General features: G+C 46.4%; 1 protein-coding gene across 3 annotated transcripts in view; it reads right to left on the minus strand.

The window, feature by feature from the left end:
- lmna (lamin A) overlaps nt 1-21,222 on the minus strand; it is a 32,888-nt gene extending 11,666 nt beyond the window's left edge. The window contains exons 1-2 of one of the 3 annotated variants that reach the window (XM_070966642.1): nt 21,200-21,222; nt 13,765-14,147 (exon numbers count right to left, since the gene is read on the minus strand). In XM_070966642.1, the coding sequence (XP_070822743.1) occupies nt 13,765-14,102 (338 nt within the window). In that variant the 5' untranslated portion in view covers nt 14,103-14,147; nt 21,200-21,222. Of the gene's footprint in view, nt 1-13,764; nt 14,148-15,848; nt 16,119-21,199 lie in introns of those variants that run through there. The other 2 variants (XM_070966640.1, XM_070966641.1) reach the window with 2 other exon arrangements.
- Nucleotides 21,223-23,528: the final 2,306 nt, after the last annotated feature.

Genomic DNA, 23,528 nt, shown 5'->3' on the forward strand with positions numbered 1-23,528 from the left:
GTCATAAGACATCGTCCTCTGGGAACATCTAGACAAATCTTCATCCCTCCAATGAAACAGGTGGACCAACCAAACATCATACCCTGACATCCCTACAGCTAGGCTGTTAGCATGGCTACACAGCCAATGAGATGAAGCACAGCCGTGCTTCTTTCAGTGTATCTTAATGCACATTTTGAGGTATCGCATCTTGCAAAAGGTTGATGGAAACACGCTGAATTCATATTTTCATTTCAAAAAGTTCGCCTCAAGTTTGCTCGACAATTAGATGACAGCACAGCTAATGACATGCACATACAGCTACAGCAGAGTATTATATAGCTCAACCTGGAAACACACCTGAAACATATATCTGCTATCTGAGTAGCGGCCTTTCTATAATTCATTTATCTCGTTTTAACAGCTTTCACATTGTTCAGCGTTTTGATAATAACGTGGTTCTGATCCAATTATTGAGTCCAAATCTGGTCAAAAACACAGAATTTATGAACCCACCAAATTCAATTTAACGTGGAGTTTAATTTAGAGCAGTTCCAGCCTTAAACAGGCGCTCTTCAGCTCTGAAGAGGCGCATTGCACGGAGATTTTCAAAATGTAGGGAAGAACTCGGAGCAGTTTGTCTCTCAATGCTGTGCTATTACAGCATTTTTTTTAAAGAAGAGGTTCTCAAAGGAAAAAATTTGGGGCAAATTAAAAGTAATGCATTTCATATTTCCAGCAAAGCAGCAGGAGCAGTTTGCAATCAACTGACCAGCAAAACACGACATCAATTTTCTGAGCAAACAGGGGATTCTGGTTTGATCTCCGACTGGCTCGTAAAATGAGTCCCTTTGATGTGACGGCATTTATTTTTTAACGTCTATGAATTCAATGCAGATTGAAGGGTGAATGTGGACCAGATCTGAAACCACAAGGAAAAAAAATATTTTGCAGGTGCTAGCTGAGGAGTCTTCATGGCTGCAGGGGCCCAAGATCAACACTTAAATATCTAAATGGTTTAAGCTGTTAACACATAATGATAAATCAAACTACAACAAAATCGTCTGGAAACAGAAACCAGCAGATTAAATAAATGAAAAATCACAACAGTGACCGCTGGCTACAATGACGGGACTTCATTTCAACATGTGTGACACGCGGCGGCACGATGGACTCGCCCGCACTGCTCTTTAACGCGCTGTCTTTGCTTGTGGCACCTCCAGAACGATGTTCCTGGATGTCGGCTTAAAGCAGTGTGTGGCGTCTGAAGACAACTGAAGGATTCTGGAAAACCATGTCTGTGTGTGTGTGTGTGTGTGTGTGTGTGTGTGTGTGTGTGTGTGTGTGTGTGTGTGCGTGTGTATGTGTGTGTATGTGTGTCTCTTAAGTACATGTGTGCATGTGGGTGTATTTGTGCATGTTTGACTCTGTTCTGCACCGTGTGTGGGAGTGTTGGCTGCAAAAACTGAGTGTGTACTGCCGTGCAAGTTAAGTGTGCACTGTATATGTGTGTGTTCGGATGACATCATCTCTTAATGTGCTATAAAATGTGTGTGGCGGCACATACAGTGCATATGCATGTCCCTGTATGTGTGTGTTCTCATATGCATTTCCATAATCCAGAGCAGGGTGTCTGCGAGCTCCTCATGCAGACGACCTGTTTATACCATCATGTATGAATCGTATAATTGGAGCTCCTCAGCATAAATATCCTGACTTTATGTTTACATTCTGCCCCGTCAAAGCAACCTGCGCTCGCAACATCGGCGGAGTCGCTCTGCAGTTATTTTTTAAGAATCACACTATTAATATTTTCAATACAACACAGAGTCAGCATGAGACTAACAACTGTGCTATTGAAAGTGGCTGAGAGCCAGCAGATGAGCAAACAAATTGCAGATTACATTTGGGAAATTAGGTAAATAAAGCGAAAAAATACCAGCCTGTTTCATCAAGATAAGGGAAATCTGTTACAAGTAAAACAAGGCAGCCGAGCTGTTTCCAAGCTTGCAAACTGAGAGAGACCTTTGAGCTGAAAGGGCAGCGCTGCACGTTTTTTATTCCGCACTGAAGGAATTAAAAACAGACAATTTGGGCGAGCTTTGCTCTTATTTTAACTGTGGACCACTCGTCTTATTTGTCATGCCTTCTTTCCTCCCACGCACAAATGTCTGCACTCTTGAAAAGACAAAATATTACTGAAAAATAATAAAGGCTTACGCATCATTCCACCCTCTTCATCTGCAATATCAAAGCTTTTTTAAGGCATTTCGTTACAATCGAGTAAATGACACATTGTGAGGCGCGGAGACAAAATGGGAGCTGTTGGACGGAGACAGTGTGAGATGGGGGAGAGGAGGGGAGGAGAGGAGAGGCCGGTGGGGGAGTGTGAAATGGAAATGCGAAAAGAAAGAGACAAAAAGAAAAAGAGAAAGAGGGGGAATAATAGAGACGAGAAATCTGAGGAGGAGGAGGAGGAGGAGGAGGAATGTGTTGGCTCGGCTCCCAGCCTCAAGGATGACTCACAGCTATCTTTGTCCACCCCAGTAACGAGAAACGAACCCCGCCTCGTGGAGTGAAAGAGAGAAAAAAGCCCCCCCCCACCACCACACACACCACCACCACCACCTCCTGTTTTGCTATGCCGTTGCCGCGGCAACCAAGGCCTTGTCGTCAGGCCTGCTAGCGCGCCGTTTGCACCGCGCTGCGGACGCAACGGAATAAAAAGGTGTCGACTTCTCCGAGCTGATTTTCAAAATATCTCAAGACCGAGAGGGCGTGCGGGTTGAACACACGAGCCTGTAATTTCTTCACGATGGGGCAGCTGAATTACTGCGGCCGCTACAGCCAAAAAAAAAGCTTTACGAGACGGTGGCCGCGCAGTTTGAGACACAGATTCAGATGTTTAAGAGCAGATGAACATTTGGGTTCAGAAAGAAAGAAAAAACATCTCATATTTCTGTGAAATGAGTTTCTTAATTTAGCAGTGGCGTTATTTTAATGCACAATCAAATGTGGCCACTTTACCAGACCTGCACATTTAAAAAGACTTGAGGTTAAACGGCTTCATCGTCCGACCTTTTTCCTACTGCAGGAAAACTCACAGCTCTCGCCGTCCTGCACGGATCAGATGCTTTCTGATAACGAGAGGACATCATGTCAGCTGCACCCGAGTGAGTTCGCCCAAGTTACAATAAAACATATTTAGGTAAGTACATCTGAAATCTCTGCTGCCAGTCCAGTATGAACGGTTCATTTCTTTAATTTGTAATTTAAAGATCTCTTCCTGTTCCCATCACTCACTGTCAACAGTTTTCATAGCTCCCAGTACAAACTGTTGACAGCATGGTTTATCCAAACTAAAAAGGACTCACTTCACCCACATGTTACTGGGGCAGAGGTGAATAGTCCCTGGGCAAATATGGCCTGCATGCCTGGTTACCACTAGAGATAAGCGAGATTTTGACCGACATATGCCCATATATGGCGGCTGTATGGAAAAGCAAAGCTTAGCTTCCACGCACACACTGACACCTGGGAGCTGAACTCCAGCTGCAGCCTCGCACTGTCCACCTCGGAGCAGCTCCCCTGCAGCAGTGTGGGGTTCGGAGCTTTGCGCATGGGCACATCTGCTGAAGCTGTGGAGGAGCGGGGGGCGGGGGTGGGGGGGTACAGCTACAGACAATTCATCGCATCGTTCATTTCCTGCAGGACTCTCCAAAGAATTCCTCTGACATGTAGTGCAAGTGTCCATTGATCCACATGGTATGTTACCGTATAAACACACACACTCACACACACACAATGTCTGGCAAGCATGTGTGGGCACATGTGGGAGGGGTTTCCCGATGACTCACTGCTCAAACACTGACGAGAGGAAAAAAAGGGGTTCTCCCAAATTCCCTATAGGTGGTCTAAAATGTTCCCTCGTCCAAATATAGCCGACCTTTCCCCTTTCCATCATCGCTGCATTCAGCTCGGCCGTTGACAAAGCTGCTTCAGGTGGAGACCACGGGAGGGAAAGGGTGACTAAGAGGAAGGCTGTTGAATAATGGCGTTTTAGTAAACAAGCACCCAGAAATAGAACTGGCACCAGGAGAACACGCTGGACTACAGTATAATATGAGTTAATGGGCCGTTACAATAAAACATTATTTGGTGCAGGATGCAGCTAATCATCATCTTCATTATTATTTTATCTCGCAATTATTCTTAGTCATTCATCAATTCGTCCTTTTGTCCACACAAGTTAGAGAAAAGGGCTGAGAGCCGCTCGTTTTGTCCGACCACCCGTCCGGCACCCACAGGTGTTTCACCGTTTAACAAGCAGAGGCCCAAACACAGGCTGGGGGGGGCGAGGGGGGGTTTGTCCTCTCGTCATGTGGACGGCATGTGGTTGGATTCTCTCTCATCTCTGAGCACAAAGCCTCACAACGCTAATACTGAGAAAATTTTGAAATCGCAGTGTCACTCTGACAGCAGTGTTATTTTCTAATAGGAGAACCGTGAAGTCTAAAAATAATCACACTGATTTATAATGATGCAGGAAAATGGAATAAATGTTAACACAGGATCTGTTTGACTAATTGTGACTCAGAAAGTAAGTTCCCTTTAAGAGGAGACCAGGATCGCGACTCTAATCAACAGACTTCAGGAACAGCGACGATTTTATTTCGGGACGTTTTTCGGTTTGTGTGCGACGAACGGATGAGATGTGTTAGAGGTCTGCAGGCAACCTGTGAGACGCACTGCTGTCCTAACTGCAAACAAAACCAATACGTACATGTGAAGTAGGCTGAGCTGTTCCACGAGCTCTCAGATAAACAGAGATGTGGAGTCTGAAGCAGAATCTCGAGCACAGGCTGCAAAACGACCTGCTAATTCAAGTCATCTGTGCGTTTCCACGTGTGCTGTGCGACTCTGGCAGAGGAATACGCAGTAAAATAAACATTTCAGGATGGCACATGACCGCTTCCTGTGTCTCTTCGGGGAAGAAGAACACAAAAACAGGGATTGTGTGTTTATATGGGTGCGTGATAAATCAGCACAAACCGACAACAACGCAGCTTTTGCCTGGGGCCACCCATCCACATCCACATGTGGCAGATGGGAACAGAGTCGCCAGTGTTCCCAGTCTAAAAGCAGAGCAAATGCCGACCGTGTCTGAACCGGCTTCTGACGACACCACCGCACAGAGACGGGGAGACAGAGGAGAGGCGATGCTCTCTCATGTCAAACTTTGCTTCTGTTGATCTCTGAACAAACTCTGCACACAGCAGAGAACGAAACGCTGTCTTCGTCCCATTCATTCATGCAGCTACTCTCACACACAGAGCAAACACCTGAAGAAAGAGAAAGGAATGAAGAAAAAGTGTGTGGGTGTGTCTGTGTGTGTGTGTGTGTGTGTGTGTGTGTGTCCACAGACACCAAAAGGCACATGAAACAGCCCTTGTTCCTCCCTGCGTGATCAGCGGATGATTCATCAGAGGGTGAGTCAGGCGCCGGTTGCCTGGTTATCTCTGTGTTCCTTTAGAAGCTATCTTTCACTGCTCAATCAGATTATCTGCCATGATAAGGAGCAGAGTCAGGATACGGAGGTGCCGCTCCGCCCTTTCAACATGAACACATGCTTGTGACAAAGTGTAGAAAGTGTAAACAGGAGTAGTCACTACGCCCTCCACCAGCTCTATGTGGACTGTCTGTAAAGTATGCTGATCAGACCTGAAAAACATTTGTACGATTCCAAGCAAATGACTAGTCTTTATGTAACTTTCCTGAGCCCCGAGGCCCTAAAATAACTCCATCCTTCTGATAACTGGTTCAACCGCTTCGCCTCGACGCCTCTGGTTTGAGTATAAAAGGACATCTTGCTGCTTGAAGAGGCCTCTGCCAACGAGCGTCGACGCTCTGCACACACGCGGTGCTGCACATTAATCGTGCGTCTTCAGCTGGCAGTTCACACATCACCCTGATTGGAGCAGCGTCTCAATTTGCAGTTTAATTCTCATTTGCATTAACAAGAAATCTCCCTGGCGGGTCACCACTCTCACTTATGCTCCATGCAGAAACAGACTGCGTTGTTGCCTCCCCTCCATCGAGGCTCTTTCCAGCTGCACAGAGTTAAGAGGAAAACTCCGCCACTGAGAGCGCTGCCGATGTTAACTTTAAGCTAAACTAAACCCATGTGGAGTTTCTGAGACTGTGGCAAGCTTTGGTCAGCATTCTTTAGCTTGTGCTAGCCTGTGAGGAAAAAGGGATTTGATGCTTGGAGCGCAACCAAGTCGCGGTTACGGGACGAGCCTGGCGACTGGAAGCTCTCACGCGAAGCCAAAGTGGACTGGCATCGAATGCAGACGTGCAGGAAACACACAGAGAGCTCAAGAGGGAGCAAACAGAGAGAGAAATGTGTTTTAACAGCACACATGCAAAGCAAAGGGGGTATTTTCATATCAGGACAATTCACGTAGCGTCAGGTGAGCTGTAAAACACGCTGGATTGACTTTCCTTTGTTTTCCTGTGATTGTCTCGTCTGGCACTCTGTGTGCTGTTCTCTGTGGCAAACCCCACCCATGTGGGAACAAGTTAAAAAAAACATGCCAACTTGATGAGCCAGAGGAGTGTGTGTGTGTGTGTGTGTGTGTGTGTGTTTGTGTGTGTGTGTGTGAGAAAACATGAACTGCTCAATAACAACCTTCACACAAGAGCAGAGCAGCAGAGCAGCACACTGCTGACTACATGCAGGTGATGAAGACTTCAGTTGAACCTAATCAGCGTCTCCAATCACTTTGCCAAAGTTCAACAAAGGAGGACAGCGCTGTAACTCACGAAGAACCACATCAAGATGGAAGAAAGTTGGCTCCTGACCACATTTCCTCAGCCCTAATAAACAAGAACAATGGTTAATGCGGAACATCTGAGACTGTGCAGCACAAACTCGGTGCCCCGTTTGGATTCTGTAGCAGAGCTGCTCCGAACATCCAGTTCACATTAAATTTATTTCAGAGTAAATGAGCATTGGCAGATCTGGAGGCGAAACAGTCGTTGCATAACTAACCAGATGGGGTGGGAAGGGTTGGGGTTACAGAGCACCCACCTTCCCCGGGCAGAGAGAGCGAGCCAGAGGAAGAAAGACATAGAGAGACTCTGTGGAGTCCCACCATCTTAGAGTGATTTACCCTGTCCATGTGCGAGTGAGTCATCGAGGGCTTGGCTGGCTCTGAAGGCACTATGGAAACTCTACTTCTATAACCTCCACTCTCACACACACATCAACACAGCAGCCTGCCAAAACCTTCGCTCCCTACCAAGCTCTGGTCCGCTGAAGTCCAAGACCAACTCTCTCATTACTCGCGCACCAATAAACCCGCCAGAGACGGCCCCATACAGCAGCCATCCAGCACATTTACAGGCCCGCCACATCTGCTTTCCATCTTAAAGCACTCTGTTCAGGGCTGACGGAACAAACAGTCACCAGAGCAGCCAGCGTTACTCTCACCAGGCCTCATGGCACCGTCGACATCGTCTTTATCTTAAACGCTTATTAAAGAAAAAAAAAGTGAATCAACAGAACATACCTCCACATTCTAAACTAAAGAAGAAGAATTCTGCAAAATTAAAGACAAATTTAATTTGCAACTACTTGGATAATTCATTACATTTTTGAAGTAAAAAGGCCAAAGGAATTTTTTCTGTCTTATATCATAATCAGCTGAATCTCTTTGGTCTTTGGACGTTTGGAGGGACAAAACAAGAGATCTGAAGGTGCAACCTCGGGCTCTGGGAAACTGTGACCAGCAAAACAATCAAGGAAATAATTGGCAAATCGATTGGTAATGAAAATCATTATTTGCAGCCATAATCTGCTCATTGGTCTTTGTCACATTCTGTCCTTGTCCTTTAGTTGTCCTGTAATCTCTCTGTGTCTTCCAGTAGCAGACTTACAGCTGCTGCTGCTGTGTAATGTCACAGAGCACTGCAGAGAGCAGTTATTATATATATCTTTTCAGGATAGCTCAGGTGTAAATTAGTGATGGCTCTCACACGTAAAGCACTACAAAAGCTTCTTTTTTGAACCAGCTTCCTCAGCGTCGCGACGCTCTGAGAGAGCGATCTAGTCTGCATCACTGCTGGATAACAGCCCAAACCTCGAGCTCCTCTCTGAGCTCTTATCTGCCCTGGTGTGACTCGATGTGACAGACAATTGTCTGCTGTCACATAATACAAGCTGAGCTCATCGTAGGGGAACACAGGGTTTCCCCCCCGAGGCAGCTGGCAGAACAGAGGAGAATGTGATCAAACGGCACGAGGAGATGTACAGCGGCGCCCTGAAATCTGCCGCTGGTGGCGGTTTGCGGCCTCGGGGAGCAGAGCTCATGACGCTGAGGATTTAGTCCACCAAATGCTAAAGTTCTGTTGGTTGGTTTTTTCACATGATGCTGAGAGGCTGCCAGTGACGCTGAGACAGATGCATTTGAGAGAGAAACACATTTTCATTGATGGCATTAGGGGAAAAGCACAGGTGTAATTAACCACAGTAATGACGGCGGCTCCAGGCTGTGGGTGTTGTGCACGCTGGCTTACTGTCACGACTTACTGGGACACTTCGATGGAATGAAGCCATTGCTCGTTTACTTACTTCTACCTGTGCTTTCCCTGAAACGACAGGTCAAAAAAGCCTGTCGAGAGCAGCCAGAGGACGTTTTGTGCTCGCTCTGCGTTCTGGTGACGGAGTCAGATCTGAATTAAGTGGTCAGACTTTGAGCCTCAACAAGCCTTAAAACAATGACATGCCAGGATTACAAGAACCCGGCAAGCTTAATATTTCATCTGACTCATCACACCGACCTAATAAGAGCACGTTAGTCATTAACTTTTTACCTCTTCTGCGTAATCAGTCTTTTAGCTGTTGGAAGGAGGACGTGTTGAGTCTCATAGTTCAGGCTTAGATTTTATTCTGCAGCTACAACAAACTCGCATTTTAATCTGCTTTGCTTACAGAATATTTATTTCTTGTAGAGCTGAAACAATAAATTAACCTTTTCAGTGTTTTCCAGGACAAATGCCAAATATTTTCTGATTCAAGCTTCCAGATTTTTGGTCTTTTGTGATAGTAAACTGAATCTCTTTATGGTTTTTCGACTGTTTTTTGAACAAACAGGCAATCTGAAGACATCTTCTTGGGTTTGATTATGTCGTGATGAGCAATCTTTACTAGCTCCTGACATTTAAAAAGCACTCTACAGACGAATTAATAGAGAAGGTAATCGTGGGTACAACCACAGTTTCTTGTTCCTGGAATGTATCAGAACATTTTAGTCATGACTGCTGACAAATAGGGCATTTTTATATTATACAGTATTAAAAAGAATGCAGTAAAGAGTTTTATTTTGTAGACTTCAGTCTGTTGTTATGAGACTGATTCTTATTCAGTCCAATGACAGTCCCTTGGCAGAGTTAGTCAGAAATGCTCACAGTCAGAGGTATTTTCCCATTCGCTCAGAGAAAAAAGGCAGCGTAATGATGAACCGCCAGACCGTTGAGAGGCGGCTTCACTATTAACAAACAGCACAGGCATCTGAAAGGCTCGAGTGGCCGATCAGAAGCCGAGCGCCGGCTTGCTCTTGTCCATTTTAGGAAAAGACTTTCAAGACGAACATTTTATCTCAACAAATTGGACATGAGCAGCCTGAACGCTCATCCGCGACGAGAGCGGACGCATAACGTGTCCCATAGATCCCATGTGTGAGGGGTTATACGTCTTAAGTTTCCCTCGTGATAAATATAGAAACTCTGACTAATATTAGACCGCTTGTAATGACGTCCACCTCTGCAACCTCTCCGCCAGGCAGTCCCCTTTGACTTCCCCTTTGTCCCTCAGAGAATACACGTTGGCTAAGTGAAAAGCTTCTGTTTATCACATTGTATGCGTTGCTTAGTACGAGAGGTCCATTTCCTCTGTGCCATGAACGTCAGTGCCGACTGTCCAGCTCTGAATTGACAATAAAAATACGTCACGTGTTGCACGAGCCTCTAGAGAGCAACAAGTGACGGTCAGAATACAGCTGCATGTAATCACCATTATGAGGAAATGTAGTTAATCAGAAAACAAACACTTGACTGGATCAAAGTGGACTGTGGGTGATAAGCAACACATGGGAGTGCGTGACATCACTCTCATAAAACGAACAGGTCAGCTTTTATCATACAGGTCGTGCCAACTGGAAGCAAATGCTCCAAAACAAGGAAATGGGAATGTGTCATGTGATAAGTGCACTTCCTGCTGTGCTCGCTGATAGCTGTGCCAGTCGGCATCGACGCTGCACGTCAGTCCGTGAGCACAGTATGAGAACATGTACGCACGGCATAGAGCTGTGCGGTGTTCTCTAATTTCAGCCTGCAGGGCATGTACCGCCACGCCGCGTCTGCGCTTTTATTTAATTCGTTTTTGAAAACATTGCTCCAACAGACAGGCCGCAAGAGAGCGTCTGAGGGCGTCGTCTACCTGCCGTCACACCCTAAACCGCAGCGGGGTGGAGTGACGGCGAGGTAGATCCCTGCTTTTATGTATTTATGGGGATCTGATCTGGGAAAAGGGCTTGGCTGTTTAATTTTCAACCTCGCATCCTTATCAGAGAAACTTCAATCAAAAGGAGTTTAACCTTAGCGCAGCATGTGCATACCGCAGACAATATATACTAATATAGTTAACTATGGTTACATTTATTTTCAATACCATCAACTCAGCTTTCTATTATTAATCATCCATCAGTGAGAGAAAATGTCCATCACTATTTCCTAAAGCCCAAGCTGACATTCAAATGCCTCGTGTTATCGATCCCGCTGTCCAGAGATCCTGAGTGAGAACGCTTCAAAAAGCAGAAAATATTTAGATTTGCGAAGCTGGAAGCGATGAATTTCGGGCACTTCTGATCACATGTCGGCGCATGTCTGAAACAATACGGCTGGAACAAACTGTGCAGTGAGATGTGTAGATTCCAGCCTCCCCGCTCATCAGCCTGGGTGGAGTGTTCAGGAAGGAGTTAAAGAGCGAGTCCTGCCAGCGACACTGATGAGCCAGTTCTCCCACACAGGCTCATGTTTCACAGCCAGCGGCACAGCTGGAGGTTAGACTGGGCACGAGACACCAGACAGACGCACTATTTCAGTATTAAAGAAGAGATGACTAAACAAGGCCCCGACAAACCTGTGAACACACTTCTGTAGCTCCTGCTGTAGCTCAGGGGCTCTCATCTTGTGTTTTCTGACCTGTTTTCTTTTTTTTTTGTTTTGCCCCTCGACTTGCTGGCTCCAAGCTTTAGGGTGAGACTTGGATTTTACAGCACTGGATTCCACCCACACCTGCTTTTGTCCACAGTTTTGAATTATTTACGAGTCAAATTGTGCTGTGGGGAGAACGGTCGGCTTTCTGGCCCGGCAGCTTGAGGTCCTGCCTCGGGGGAGCGTGTGTTTGCTGTATGCATACACTGATGTGTGCGTGAACAGCCGCAGCGTTGTGCCTTTGGGCTGAACAGGTGTGTCCAGTCATCTGAAATGCGGTGACGGCTCCACCTGCCGCTGTGCGTCCTGTCAGACTCGAGGAGGAATAACCGGGCGTGTGAGACGTGGCTGCCCGGTGTTTGCTGCGCCGCCGTCTGCTGCTGCTGTCGCCACCTGAAGCTCGGCTCCGCGGCCGGTCAAAGCGGCCCATCGGCGCGTATTAATAAACCTGACTTCCCCTTGTGAGTCCATAGTCAGCCCATTCCAGAGGCCACGAAAAACCTCTGAGTCACCACCCTGTCACACGGCTGAGCCAAGACTCACAGGGCTCCATGGGAACCAAACACCAAACACGCTGGCTGAAGCGCGGCAGATAAAGCCGGCCCAGGCTGGACTCTGCGCTCCTTTTCCACACATGCGTCAAAAGCATCTGCTTCCTTTGGAAAACAATATTGCTGCAGGAGCCGTTGCTATGTTTCTTGCCAAGTAGCTGGAGAAGAGGCACAATGGCGTGGGGGATGTTGTGGAGGTGAATACAAAACTTAACAATGCCGCTCTTTCAGCGCTCGCAGGTTACACGTGGCCTTTTATCCGGAGCTCGCAACAAAGTCAACATCCTAGTCCTCGTCGCCAGCAGCGAGAGCAAAGTCAAAATCCATACAGTGATGAGCTTGGGGACAAAGTCAACACCCAAATACACGTCAGAGCACAAATGAGCCACATTAAAGACAATTTCCTGCAGAGCTTCTACGTTTTTACTCGCCTCTCCACGAGCAGCGCTGACCCCGACGTTTGCTTACATTCACACGGACACGCTTCACCGTTCAGCCAATAATAATGTCAACCAGTGATGAACGAGGGGAATGCTCTCCCTGCCGTGTGTTCCTATTGTACACACACACACACACACACACACACACACACACACACACACACACACACACACACACACACACACACACACACACACACACACACACACACACACACACACACACACACACACACACACACACACACACACACACACACACACACACACTGCTGTTTAAACACTGAAAATAAGCCTCGTTGAAATTCCGATTTTAAAAGACGTGTGTTGAATGCTTCAAGCTCTCCTGTCTGTAGCTCCTCTGCTCTCTAAAAAAGGGAATCTCTGTGCAGCAAATGCCGACAGTAATGCAGCCTGAGTAGAAAGTAAATACGCCATGGGAGTACAAATACTTCATACTTCACAGTTTTATTTCCTCTGACCCTTCTGACCCTTTTGTCCATACTGTCAGTGTAAGTTATCTCATACAGCTTGAAGCAGCCGTGTCAAACACTGCGATGAAAGACATTCTGTCATTGGGTCAGTAGCTCCACCTCGACAGAGCGTGCTTTGTGTTAGCGCTGAAGCCCGTTCAGTGGGAGGTGTGTCATTTCCAAACACCCCTGGGGGCTTAAAGTGACATGAACTGCACATTCTAACTAACGAGTCGTACAACCTCAACCACGAGGAATGTCTTCCACGATGTTAATGGTGGGTATGGCTCCACGCTGCATTCCTGGCAGAAAATTAGGGTGTTGCACCACCTCAGCGGTGCTGAACAACAGCAGGTGTGAACTGGAGGCATCACAGCACAAAAGGTAAAATTACAACATTCAGGTCTGCGTGCTTTGTTGTTGTGACTGCAGCGCCGCCTTAACCGCGGCTGTGGGATGTTGTGGAAACACATTAACATTGTACAATGTCAGTTTTAACGCAGGAACAAACCTGCACCGGCTGATGTGCCGCAGCACGTACCGGGGCACCGCGCCATAATGTCACATGCAATACTCTCATCTTAGCTTTGACTCCAAAAGAACAAGTCATCCGAATCATCATTTAGCGCCACAGACGTGACCGGCCTACAATCTGAGAAGCGTGCAGTTCTCATGCATCACAGCTGCAGGAGTATTCCCGAGGTGCGGCGGGATCGCTTGGCAGAAAGGCAGGGAATTCCCCCACAAAGGAACCAGACAACAGCAAATAAACGTTATGTCATCAACACTGCAGCGCAACCTGAAAGATTTATGGGCGGCTGCTGGTGGTTGTGCTGACTCTTACGTATAACTGCACTAAAGCCTGTTTTAGTCTGATGCATCCAACAGAGCTCAGAGAGACGCACAGAAAGCTAACTGCAACTCCCATGTACTGGATGCTTAGAATACACTATACTATAAATATGATGACATGTACTTTGTGGGTAGCCACACCCACTTTATGCCACTCCCTTCCAAGCCCCACCCCCCACACGCTCCTCCTACCTGGCTTTGAGCTCCTTGTGCTCCTCCCTGATCTTGCTCAGCTCCAGCTGCAGGCGTGCTCGCTCCCTGGCCACCTGGTCCAGGGTCTTGCGGGCGTCGGCCAGCTCCGTCTCGTAGGCCGCCTTCATGCCCGACAAATCACGGCTGACCGAGGACTCCGACTCGGAGATGCGCAGCCGCAGTCCGGCATTCTCCATCTCCAGCGAGCGCACCTTGTCGATGTAGACAGCCAGCCGGTCGTTGAGGTTGCTCAGGTCCTCCTTCTCCTGCAGCCTGGTGATGCGGGCCGGGGAGACGGCGGTGCTGCGGCCGGTGCGTTTCTGGCTCGGGGTTTCCATGGTAATAATGGCTCAGCAAGAGGTGCAGAGGGGGTGAGTCACTGGCTGTGGGGGAGGAGGGCGAGGGAGGAAGAGTTAATGAAAACCACAGTATCTGGGCTGCCTTCCCTAGAAACGCAGTCCACCAAATCACACGCTGAATCACACGTTAAACTTTAATGGAGTTTACGCTGAAGAAATGTTCCAGTCTTGCATAACCCTGATCCTTGTCTGGGCCGCCTGCCTTCAGTGCTGGGTCTGCTCACAGCTCTGCATGATTTTATATCCCAGGATCCTTTTTCCACAGTCAGTGAGCACGTCTATAAAACTTCATTTAATGGCCTTCCACTACTGCATTATCTGCATCGCGTGGGGTTAAAAATGATCTGCAGGGCTCGTTTGCAGGTTCTTGTAGTTAGAAAGTCACATTTTGCAGCTTTCCTATCCCTTTCCTGCTTTTAGTGCTCCTGATAACATCCCTTATTCACAGTGGTGCTTTCACTGCAGTAACGCACCGTCATAACTGACGTCTTGCCATTCTCTCCTCCAGCTCCATTAAATTGTTCTAGGAGTAGTTGAGCAACTTCACTCGGTTCACTCCTGAGCAAGCATATTTTCCACGAACACCAACCCCCACCTTCAGCTCACACACAAGCCAATTAAAAATGTTTATAATTACTCTTAAAATATGCAGCCGCAGCCAGGGACACCAAAATAAATGAATGTATTTCCCTCCTTCTCTGCTCCCCACAGAGTATTTTAGGAGACAAACCACAAAAAAAGCTTGTAATTGCTTCCACTAGTTCACTGTGATCAGCATGCTCTGCAGTCATCATCTCGCCCACAACCACTTGCACCAGCACTGATCATAATACCAAAATGTTGACTCATAACGTAAACAAATACTGCAGGATGTCCTGATAAGGACATATATCCACTGCGTGGATGCTCACTGAAATGAATAAAAGAGCGTCACTGAAGACACAAACCAGAATTTAATATTCTAACATTGCATTTCAGGCTGTAAAAAAGTAGATTTAAAAAGAAATTAAAAATAAAAAGCATCCAACAAAACATGCAAAACGTGCAGTACGACTGCATTTTTTCTATATTAGAGAGCTCTATGCTGCTGTTACAGATGAGGCCTTCAGCAATGTCAATAAATGCATCAGTAATGTGATTATCAACTGCAGCCAAACAGGTGGGACTTAAGACCTGTTCTTCTTCTCAGTAGCTGCTCCACTCACAACCAACAGCCCTTTCCCAGTAAACAGCGGGAAAACCTACTCCAGTTTGGTTCGGCAGTGGGCGGAGGCACCAAACTTTGCCATCCATCCCCTCATCGGCCATTACCAAAAGTGCACAAGAGGACATGCACGCCCATGTGGGTGGGATGGCGCACACATGCATGCACATGTTGCGTGCACACGCCCACAGGAGCAGACCCATACTCTCACACAAGTACTCTCTGGGCTAACTCTGAATAAATGAAGCATCCATTTAAGCTCCCGAACGTGCTGAGCGCTCACAGGTGCTGTCTGATGCCCCACTCTCAGGCAGGGAAATGAGCCACAACTTTTAAAAGTTACCAAAGTTATTCCACACCACTCCCTGACGAAATGAACTCAAAGATCCAACTCTGAACAAGTCAAACAGGCATCATATTAAGACCATAACAATGCTTGCACAGCAGTGGCTGCCTGGCAGTGAAGGCTACGTAAGAAGCCTCGGAGGGAGACTGAAATCTGAGGAAACTCTGAACCTTACCTCAGTTGTCTGGGAGCCTCTCGACCGCAGCCTGCTGAGGGGACTAAAAGTGAGTGTGCAGGACCTTTCTAGAAGTTTATCTGCTGGTTTGAGTGTGTGTGAGAGCTGCTGTGTGTGTGTGTGTGTGTGTGTGCCGTACCCCAGAGGAGTGTAGAGAAGAGGATCCGTTGAATAATGCAGCCTTGCTCGATGCTAGTGGGTGTGTGCGCCTTTGGCTCGTGCCATGAACTGCTCTCCTAGCTGTCGCTCACTGCACATGTACCTACTGCTGAAGAGGGAGAGAGGGGGCGGGAGCACATGAGAGGGGAGGGTGGGGCGGTGAGGAGGAGTCAGGCCAGACTGTGTGTGTGTGTGTGTGTGTGTGTGTGTGTGTGTGTGTGTGTGTGTGTGTGTGTGTGTGTGTGTGTGGACACACACAGAGCAGCTGCTGAGCTTTATCTCTCCCTGCACTGGCCCTATCTTTTCCTTTCTCATTTCACTCAGATGGAGCTCTCGCAGACATACTGACCTCAGCGGCGGGTGCAAGTGGCCTGTCAATAAAACGCCGTGACACCGATGATACTGAACAGCTCCCAGGTGGGTGAAAGTGTGCAAGCGTGCAGATCTCACTCTGCTACTCCCTGCTGCTACGAAGAACACGTCCTTAGCCCACTTTTCAGTGTGAAAACGGCTGAGAGAGGAAACACGTGGAAGAGGAGATTTCTGGCTCGACTTTAGAGAGCAGAAAGGAAATCCTCTCCGCCTCAGAAGGCAACGGAGACCACCTCAGCACACACACACAAAAAAAAAATCACCATATTGCAATGATAAAACAAGCCCATAGTGCATAGAAATCAGTCATCACCTCATTGCGGGGTCCTGGTGTCATCCATGGCAGAAAAATAACCTGTGAGCAGGCTCGTCCACCGAATCCAAGGAGGAAAAAGTCCTCAAATGCTTTGCATCATATTTCCAGTGAATGACAGAATAATACCCACAAGTCATCTCGACGGTGTTAAAGTCTGACACTCAGAACCAACTTGATCCTGGTCTTATATTTATCTCCTCTGGGTGGAGTTAATGGAATCACAGGTCCAATCAAGTTCTGATGCAGGGGAAAAGACATTTTCTGTGTGTGTGTGTATGTGTGCACCTCACCATGGAAATGGAAGTCAGTCCATTCATGTCTGTGTGTGTGTGTGTGTCAGTGTATGTGCATGTGGTTCAACAAGGGGCAAGACAGCGTCTCTGTTTTTGGGCATGGGGCAGGACCAGCGGCTAAGGGAGTATTCCTGGCTTCAGTGTGGCCTTCCAGTGGAAATGAGCCGTCAGACTCTGAGTCACACACCAACATTACAAGCAGCTCCCTCCTTCGGCCCGCACCACCTCTCCACCTCTTTCTTTCTTTTTCTTTATCGCTCCATCTCAAGTTCTTCAGCCCTTGTGTTTCTTTGGAAGTCACACTAAAACAAGAAATGCCTGGCCGGCAGCCCAAACAGCACAACACTTAAATAAGCTTTCCTACAACTCTCCAAACCTTCTCTCCTTTTCTTGTGCTGCTTTTGTGCACAAACAAATAAAATCACCTCTTCGGCAAGCAAAGGAGCACCAGAGCGGAACAGTTCAAGAATAAAAAACTTTGTTCTCAAACCATGAAGGCAAAATAAGAGCTAGGGCTGCAATGGTCGACACAATTTCCCACAAGCCAAACATATTCTGCTTATAATGATACTAAAACTGAGAAAAGCATCACAATGTACCAGAAAACTTTGGCCATTTTTGCTTGAAAAAAGTCTATCAGGACTTGATAGTAACAGTTAACACCATTTAGATAATTTCTCAAGCAAATCTTGGCCTTTGTTCGCCATCAGTGGCGCCCTCGTTTTAACAACACAGCAAAGCATGCACCCCAAAAAACACATTTTTAATATCTGCTGGTAGTGATGCTTAAATACTGCTGTCGGACCCTGAAGCAGCAACCCCGCGTGTGTGTTGGTGCGTTTATGCACATGCAGACAGACGATGCAGAAGCAAATGTTGTTTGACTGTGGGTGAAAAGATCGACTGACCTGTCAACATCACAAACAAACGTGCAAATTGATTCAACTGACAAATAACCAGATGAACCGTGACGATAAACAAAAGGGAATCTGTGAAGTCTTGGGAGGAAAAAAGTATCCCTGCATCTCTGAGCTGGACAGAAAATGACAACATGCACACTGAGTTCACTGGTTCAGGCGGCACATCCTGCAGAACCACAAGCCAGACGGGCGCTGGAGCTCAAAGCAGCGCGAGCAGGTATGAACAACACGACGAGCCGGCACGCCCATCACAGTCAGCTGGATCCACGAAGGACACCACAACAGCTGCACTGCTGCTATTTCATATGCACGGAAATGAGAGTGGACGTGTTTTCTGACAAGAGTTAAGATTCAAATTCTGTGGAGTATCAGATAAAATGTGTCACACTTTCATTATTCAGCTGATGTATAACCGTGCGGCATCTTCACCGCTCCAAACATACTGTAAGGCGACTAAAAGCTGATGCTTGGCTGCCAGCCTGGCAACCACTTTCAAAAGTTAATATTGAGCCCTGTGTATTAAAAATAGGTGCCAATGATTTTTCTGTCAAACAGCTAATCAATTCAGCTCTGAACTCTTCCGGTAATGCACGCCCACCTGTTGGATCTGCGCTCTCATTGGTCAGGATGCTTGTCTGTGCAACGACTGTCCTACAAAACTACAAGTTCATGACTGTTGAAGATTATTTGCATGCTGCTTTACATGATGGCAAATTCAACAAGCAAGCCGTCACTTTTCTCCTCCCATTCAAGCCTGTCTGACGCACAGCTGGACTCCGAATCCCAGACGCGCTCATCGAGTGCAGAGACAGGAACAGACATGACGGACGGTGATGCAACTCACCAGACAAGGCGAGCACTGAACAGCGCGAGCAGTCGTTTCTCTTCCTGTCCCTTCCTGCTTCGCTCGTCTTTCTCTCCCTCTCTCTTTCTGCCCCAAACAAGGCGTGCCTGTTGTGCAATCTCGAGGCTTCATTTCTCCACTAGGAGATGGAGACTGACTTGCTGCTTTCCTGGGAAGAAAAAAAAAGCAATGACAAAGAAGAATCTCAGCAAGAGAAAATTTTATGTGGGGAGGAAGTCGTCAGTATTCTTCAGAGGCGGGAAGCCCGCGATGAAGAGCGCATCATTCCACTTTTAAAACTTGAGACTCTCTACTGTCTCTAAAGCTCCTCTTTTCATCCCTTATCACCTTTTCTCCTGCACAGACCTAGAGTATGTCACGTCTCCATCACTTTTCAGACAACGTGTTGAAACACCGATGGCTGACTTGCATGACTTGAATTCACATTAATCTTTCATTTGACAAACCAACAGCGTCACTTACTCCCAAACACATTAACTGTCCTGGACTGTGCATCTGCGCTTGCTTTGTAGCTAGCGGCTACAATTCTAAAAGCAGTCTGTCAGTGTTATCTCTGCTAGTCAAGAGGCCATTGTTCACACATGCATTCATCATTAATGAACTGTTACCACACCTATCCAGTGCACAAGAGCCTGCCCTATAGATGTGCTATGTGAATAATTAAGGATACCAGATACACGTACTTAGTTTGATAATGTGTCCTCTTCACGAGCATAACATGCACCATAATGTCAAACAACGGTTGTTTTGTGAGCCTCGTTTGCTCACCGTGCAAATCGTCCTCAACATGATAACGGCAGCCCTCAGTCTTGTGTAAACTCATCTTGGAATAATGTGCAGGAAATGTCGAATAAATATTGCTGAGGCGAGCAGCTTAATGTGTCATCGCTGATGAGACACGATTCTTTCTTGGGTGGGTCCAAGCAGATAGAAACCGTGACGGAGGAAGGATCAAAGGCTTGACTCATTACTTCAATCAGCAACGCGAGGAAGTTCCAGTCCCGGGGGGAAACTGAGGAAACTGTAGATGGGACAGAAGACCAGGCGGAACGATCCTCAACTACTGTGGGTTTGAAAATTAGTATTACTAAAGTGATGTTCTACCAGCGTGTCTGTCTGTGTCTCAACCACTCTGTGTTTCCACTGCTCTGAATGCAGGAAAAATACAGACGTGGCTGCGATCAGTGGCAGAAAGTACGACTCTGAAGTACTCGTGCTTTACTTAAGTTAATCCTGCTCTACACTTCTACTCCACGACAGTTCAGAGATAAAACTCTGTAGTCCACTACATTCATCTGACAGCAAGCTTTCAGATTAAAGTGTTATAAACACACGATGAGAGTCCAGATTATGCTGTTTACTGTCTTATCAGCTTGTCAATCATCTGTGAGGCTCTTTGAATTGCACTGGCCTGTTCAAAGGTGCCATACAAATAAAGCTTGAAGTTTGATTGATCACAACAATCAAATATGTCTTGATTGTTCATCAATAACAATGATGATTACTTTTACTTGAAATTAGCCATTTTTACATTGTGATATTTCTACTTTTACTTAATCTGAACACTTCTTTCTCCACTGGCTGAGAAGCACTTAAACACTCATGAAGGAACTGCTTTAGGGTGTGTGGATCTCTTTGCATTACCAATAACTCTTGTCATGTACTCGTGAAGTATTGTGTTAAGACACACTTACACAATTTGCTGAGGGAGCTTAAGGGTGGGAGCCACCACTCTGAGAAAACACAAATATTCAGTGAATTTAATTACATGTCACCCTTTCTAGACTGACGTACTGTCAGTATAGACTACCCACTCTGATATAAAAGGGCTAAGACAAATAGCAAAAACTCCCCTCAGTGCAATGTGATACACTTGCATCACTGCAGCCTCAAAACCACCACAGAGGCCAATCAACAACTCCATAAAGCAGCATCAACAAAAACAGATCATTATAACCTTCAGGAAGTTAAGATTTATGAGGCTGCTTTGGATTTAGCTCAGAGCAGTGGTGGACAAAGCACACGGATAGCCATGCTTTGACTTTTACAAAAGTATCAGCATCAAACTGTACTTAAAACACTAAAAGGAAACGTCATAAACATGCAGAATGGCTCATTTCTGAATAATAATGGTTTACAATTATTGATTGGTTCATTTGTGATTCACTTTAAAACTGTGGCCTGGGCTCATTTTAATCACTTTATGCATTGCTGCATGGTATATAAAAGTCTGAACCTGTGGTAATACATCAAAACAGTTAGAGAAATGTACTGGAGGAAAAAGTACTTGCCCCTGAATTGTGGTGGAGTAGAAGTGGAAAGTAACAGGAAATGGAAATAGTCAGGTAAAGTACAAATACGTTAAAACTGTAGTTAAACACAGTGTTTAGCTGACTTGTTCACAGCACTGCTGGGTGTTTCCTCACCTCTGCTGATGCTGCAGCCCTCTCCCTCGCTGCGCCTCTCTGGCGCCCCCTGTCGGTCGTGCCGTCCGTCTGTCGGGTCACTCACAGGCGCAGAGAAGATGCGAAGCGCCATCCACTGGCTGACATGCCGAATGAAAAACTTGTGTGAGACGTCTCCACCATGAGTCACAGAGTTCACGAACAGGTTCAGCCCCCAGCCCGAGCCCTTTAAAGCAAACACGGACCCTGAACACAACATGAACCGGCTTAAAGATGATCCCACCGCGCCGCATTCACTCAGCTGTCCGAGCGTCTTACCTTCGCTCCTCAGGAGAGAAAGACGCTTTTCCGCGCTCGTTTAAGACATGTCCTCTTCTTTCCACGGTCACTACTGACCTTTCAAAATGTCGACAGTCCAGTTAATCATGATATTATCCGCTGAGCCGGGTTTTCTTGGAACAAATCGGTGAAGGAGAACTCCTCTGAGCCGCGCCTGCAGCCGACAGCCACCTGCAAATCAACACGCTTGATTAAGCTGCCAATCTCTGCTAATTACAATGCAGCCTATAGGCGCCACCTGGCGACCATCATTAACGCTTTGGTCCGCTAAGCGCTCACATTATTTTTAGCAGGTGAGGACTTTCAGTGAGGGCAGGTCAAGTTTGCACGTGCACATATGAAACCTTGGATAATAAGTAATCCGAAGGCTACATAAATCTGAGCTCGTCACATCACAATTCAGGTAGCTGCACTCATCAATGCACTTTGAATGAATTCTCTGAATGCAATAACAGTGGTATCCATTTGGACCCTCTGGAGAGCCCTCAGGGGCCCCCTCCATGGACCCCTCTTTGGCAATGATTGATACACTGACCTGAACTGGGTTTCACATGAATTCGTAATCTAATTAAACTGGCAGCCAGGAAGCGTCATACAACCATTCCTCAAGGCAACTACACCAGCACGACTGCCACTATCAAGCTGTACAGATGGCCCAGTTGAATAGTGCAGTCAGTTTAATTCCCTGTGATCCCAAACTCGTTCTAAACGCAAACAAAAAGCACAAATTAAAACCAACTGAAGGGTGCTGCAGGAGATATTTTACAGAGCTCTTGGTGGGGATGCTTATCATTACGTAACAGCTGAGCATGAATTTTACATGACCGATGTTACCGAGCTCTAAATGGTTTGTTTACATTCATAATGTTCATAAATGATGGAACAGGACTGAGGGTCACTTGAAGGCAGCGTGATCTCTGAGAAAATAACCACACTGACTGTGGAGCTCAAACTGTGTCTTCGGGGCAGTCAACTGTAACTCCGCATAATCCAGCCAACAGGCATATTTTGATGCTTTGGTGCGAAACTGTACCCTTCAAAATGCCCCATTAGGACAATAAAGTGACAGAAAAGGAGCTGAAGAAGCGGCGGTGTGGCTTTCAGGTCGTGTTTGCCCACAGAAAAAGATCCCAGCAGCAAACATGTTTCTGACTTTGTGGTAATAATGTGGCCCAAAAGATGAATCTGTGAGTGGCACACAGTTATGGGACAAGTCCTCAAATCCTTAAAGTGACAATATCCCAGTTTTAAAATACTCCAATATAAAAATACCATATTGAAAATTAAAAGTAGGTTCAGTTTCAGCAAAGTATCCAAAGTTAAAGCTCTCATTATGCTAAACCAACCCTTTCAGAGTGTTACTTTAGGTCTTGTCAGCTTTATTTATTGATGTTGTAGCTGGTTGAGCTGCTGAAGCTAATTTTATTTATTTAATTACTTGAATCTACTGTAGTTCAGTTTATTCAAAGAGGTCATCAGGGACAGGACGAATGCTGGAGGCAGCGTGCTTAAAAACACCCGTCTGATCATTTTCATATTTTCTGAATTTCCTCTATTTTCTTCATATTGTCAAAAAAAATGGCTGAGGGAACAATGAAGATTTTTTGGGGGATAAAAGTTGATTGCTGTTTTGTCACAAGATCAAAATCAGACAAACTCGTGGCTAAAGATGAATATCTCTTTAAAATCCTATTGGCTGCCAGCGAGGAAGCCATCAGCGGGAAATGACTGCAGCCACACCCTCCAGCAATGGATGGAGCGTAAGAGTAAACAAAACGAACCGCATGGAGAAAGTGATGAAGACATATGTTCAATCCTGGGAAAACTGACAACATGTAAGTGCCTGTAAGCTGTAACCCATAACATATGTCACTGAACGACCCCTTTCTTATACAAGCATAATGTTGCTCATATCCACTCGTTATTTATGCTTGAAAATACCAATAAAATCAAGCTTTATCTCACAGGGATAATTCACTACACCACCCAGTACCAGCGCTGCTTTCCAGGA

This window comes from Chaetodon trifascialis, chromosome 7, assembly GCF_039877785.1.
Source record: "Chaetodon trifascialis isolate fChaTrf1 chromosome 7, fChaTrf1.hap1, whole genome shotgun sequence".
Classification (NCBI taxonomy): Eukaryota; Metazoa; Chordata; class Actinopteri; order Chaetodontiformes; family Chaetodontidae; genus Chaetodon; species Chaetodon trifascialis.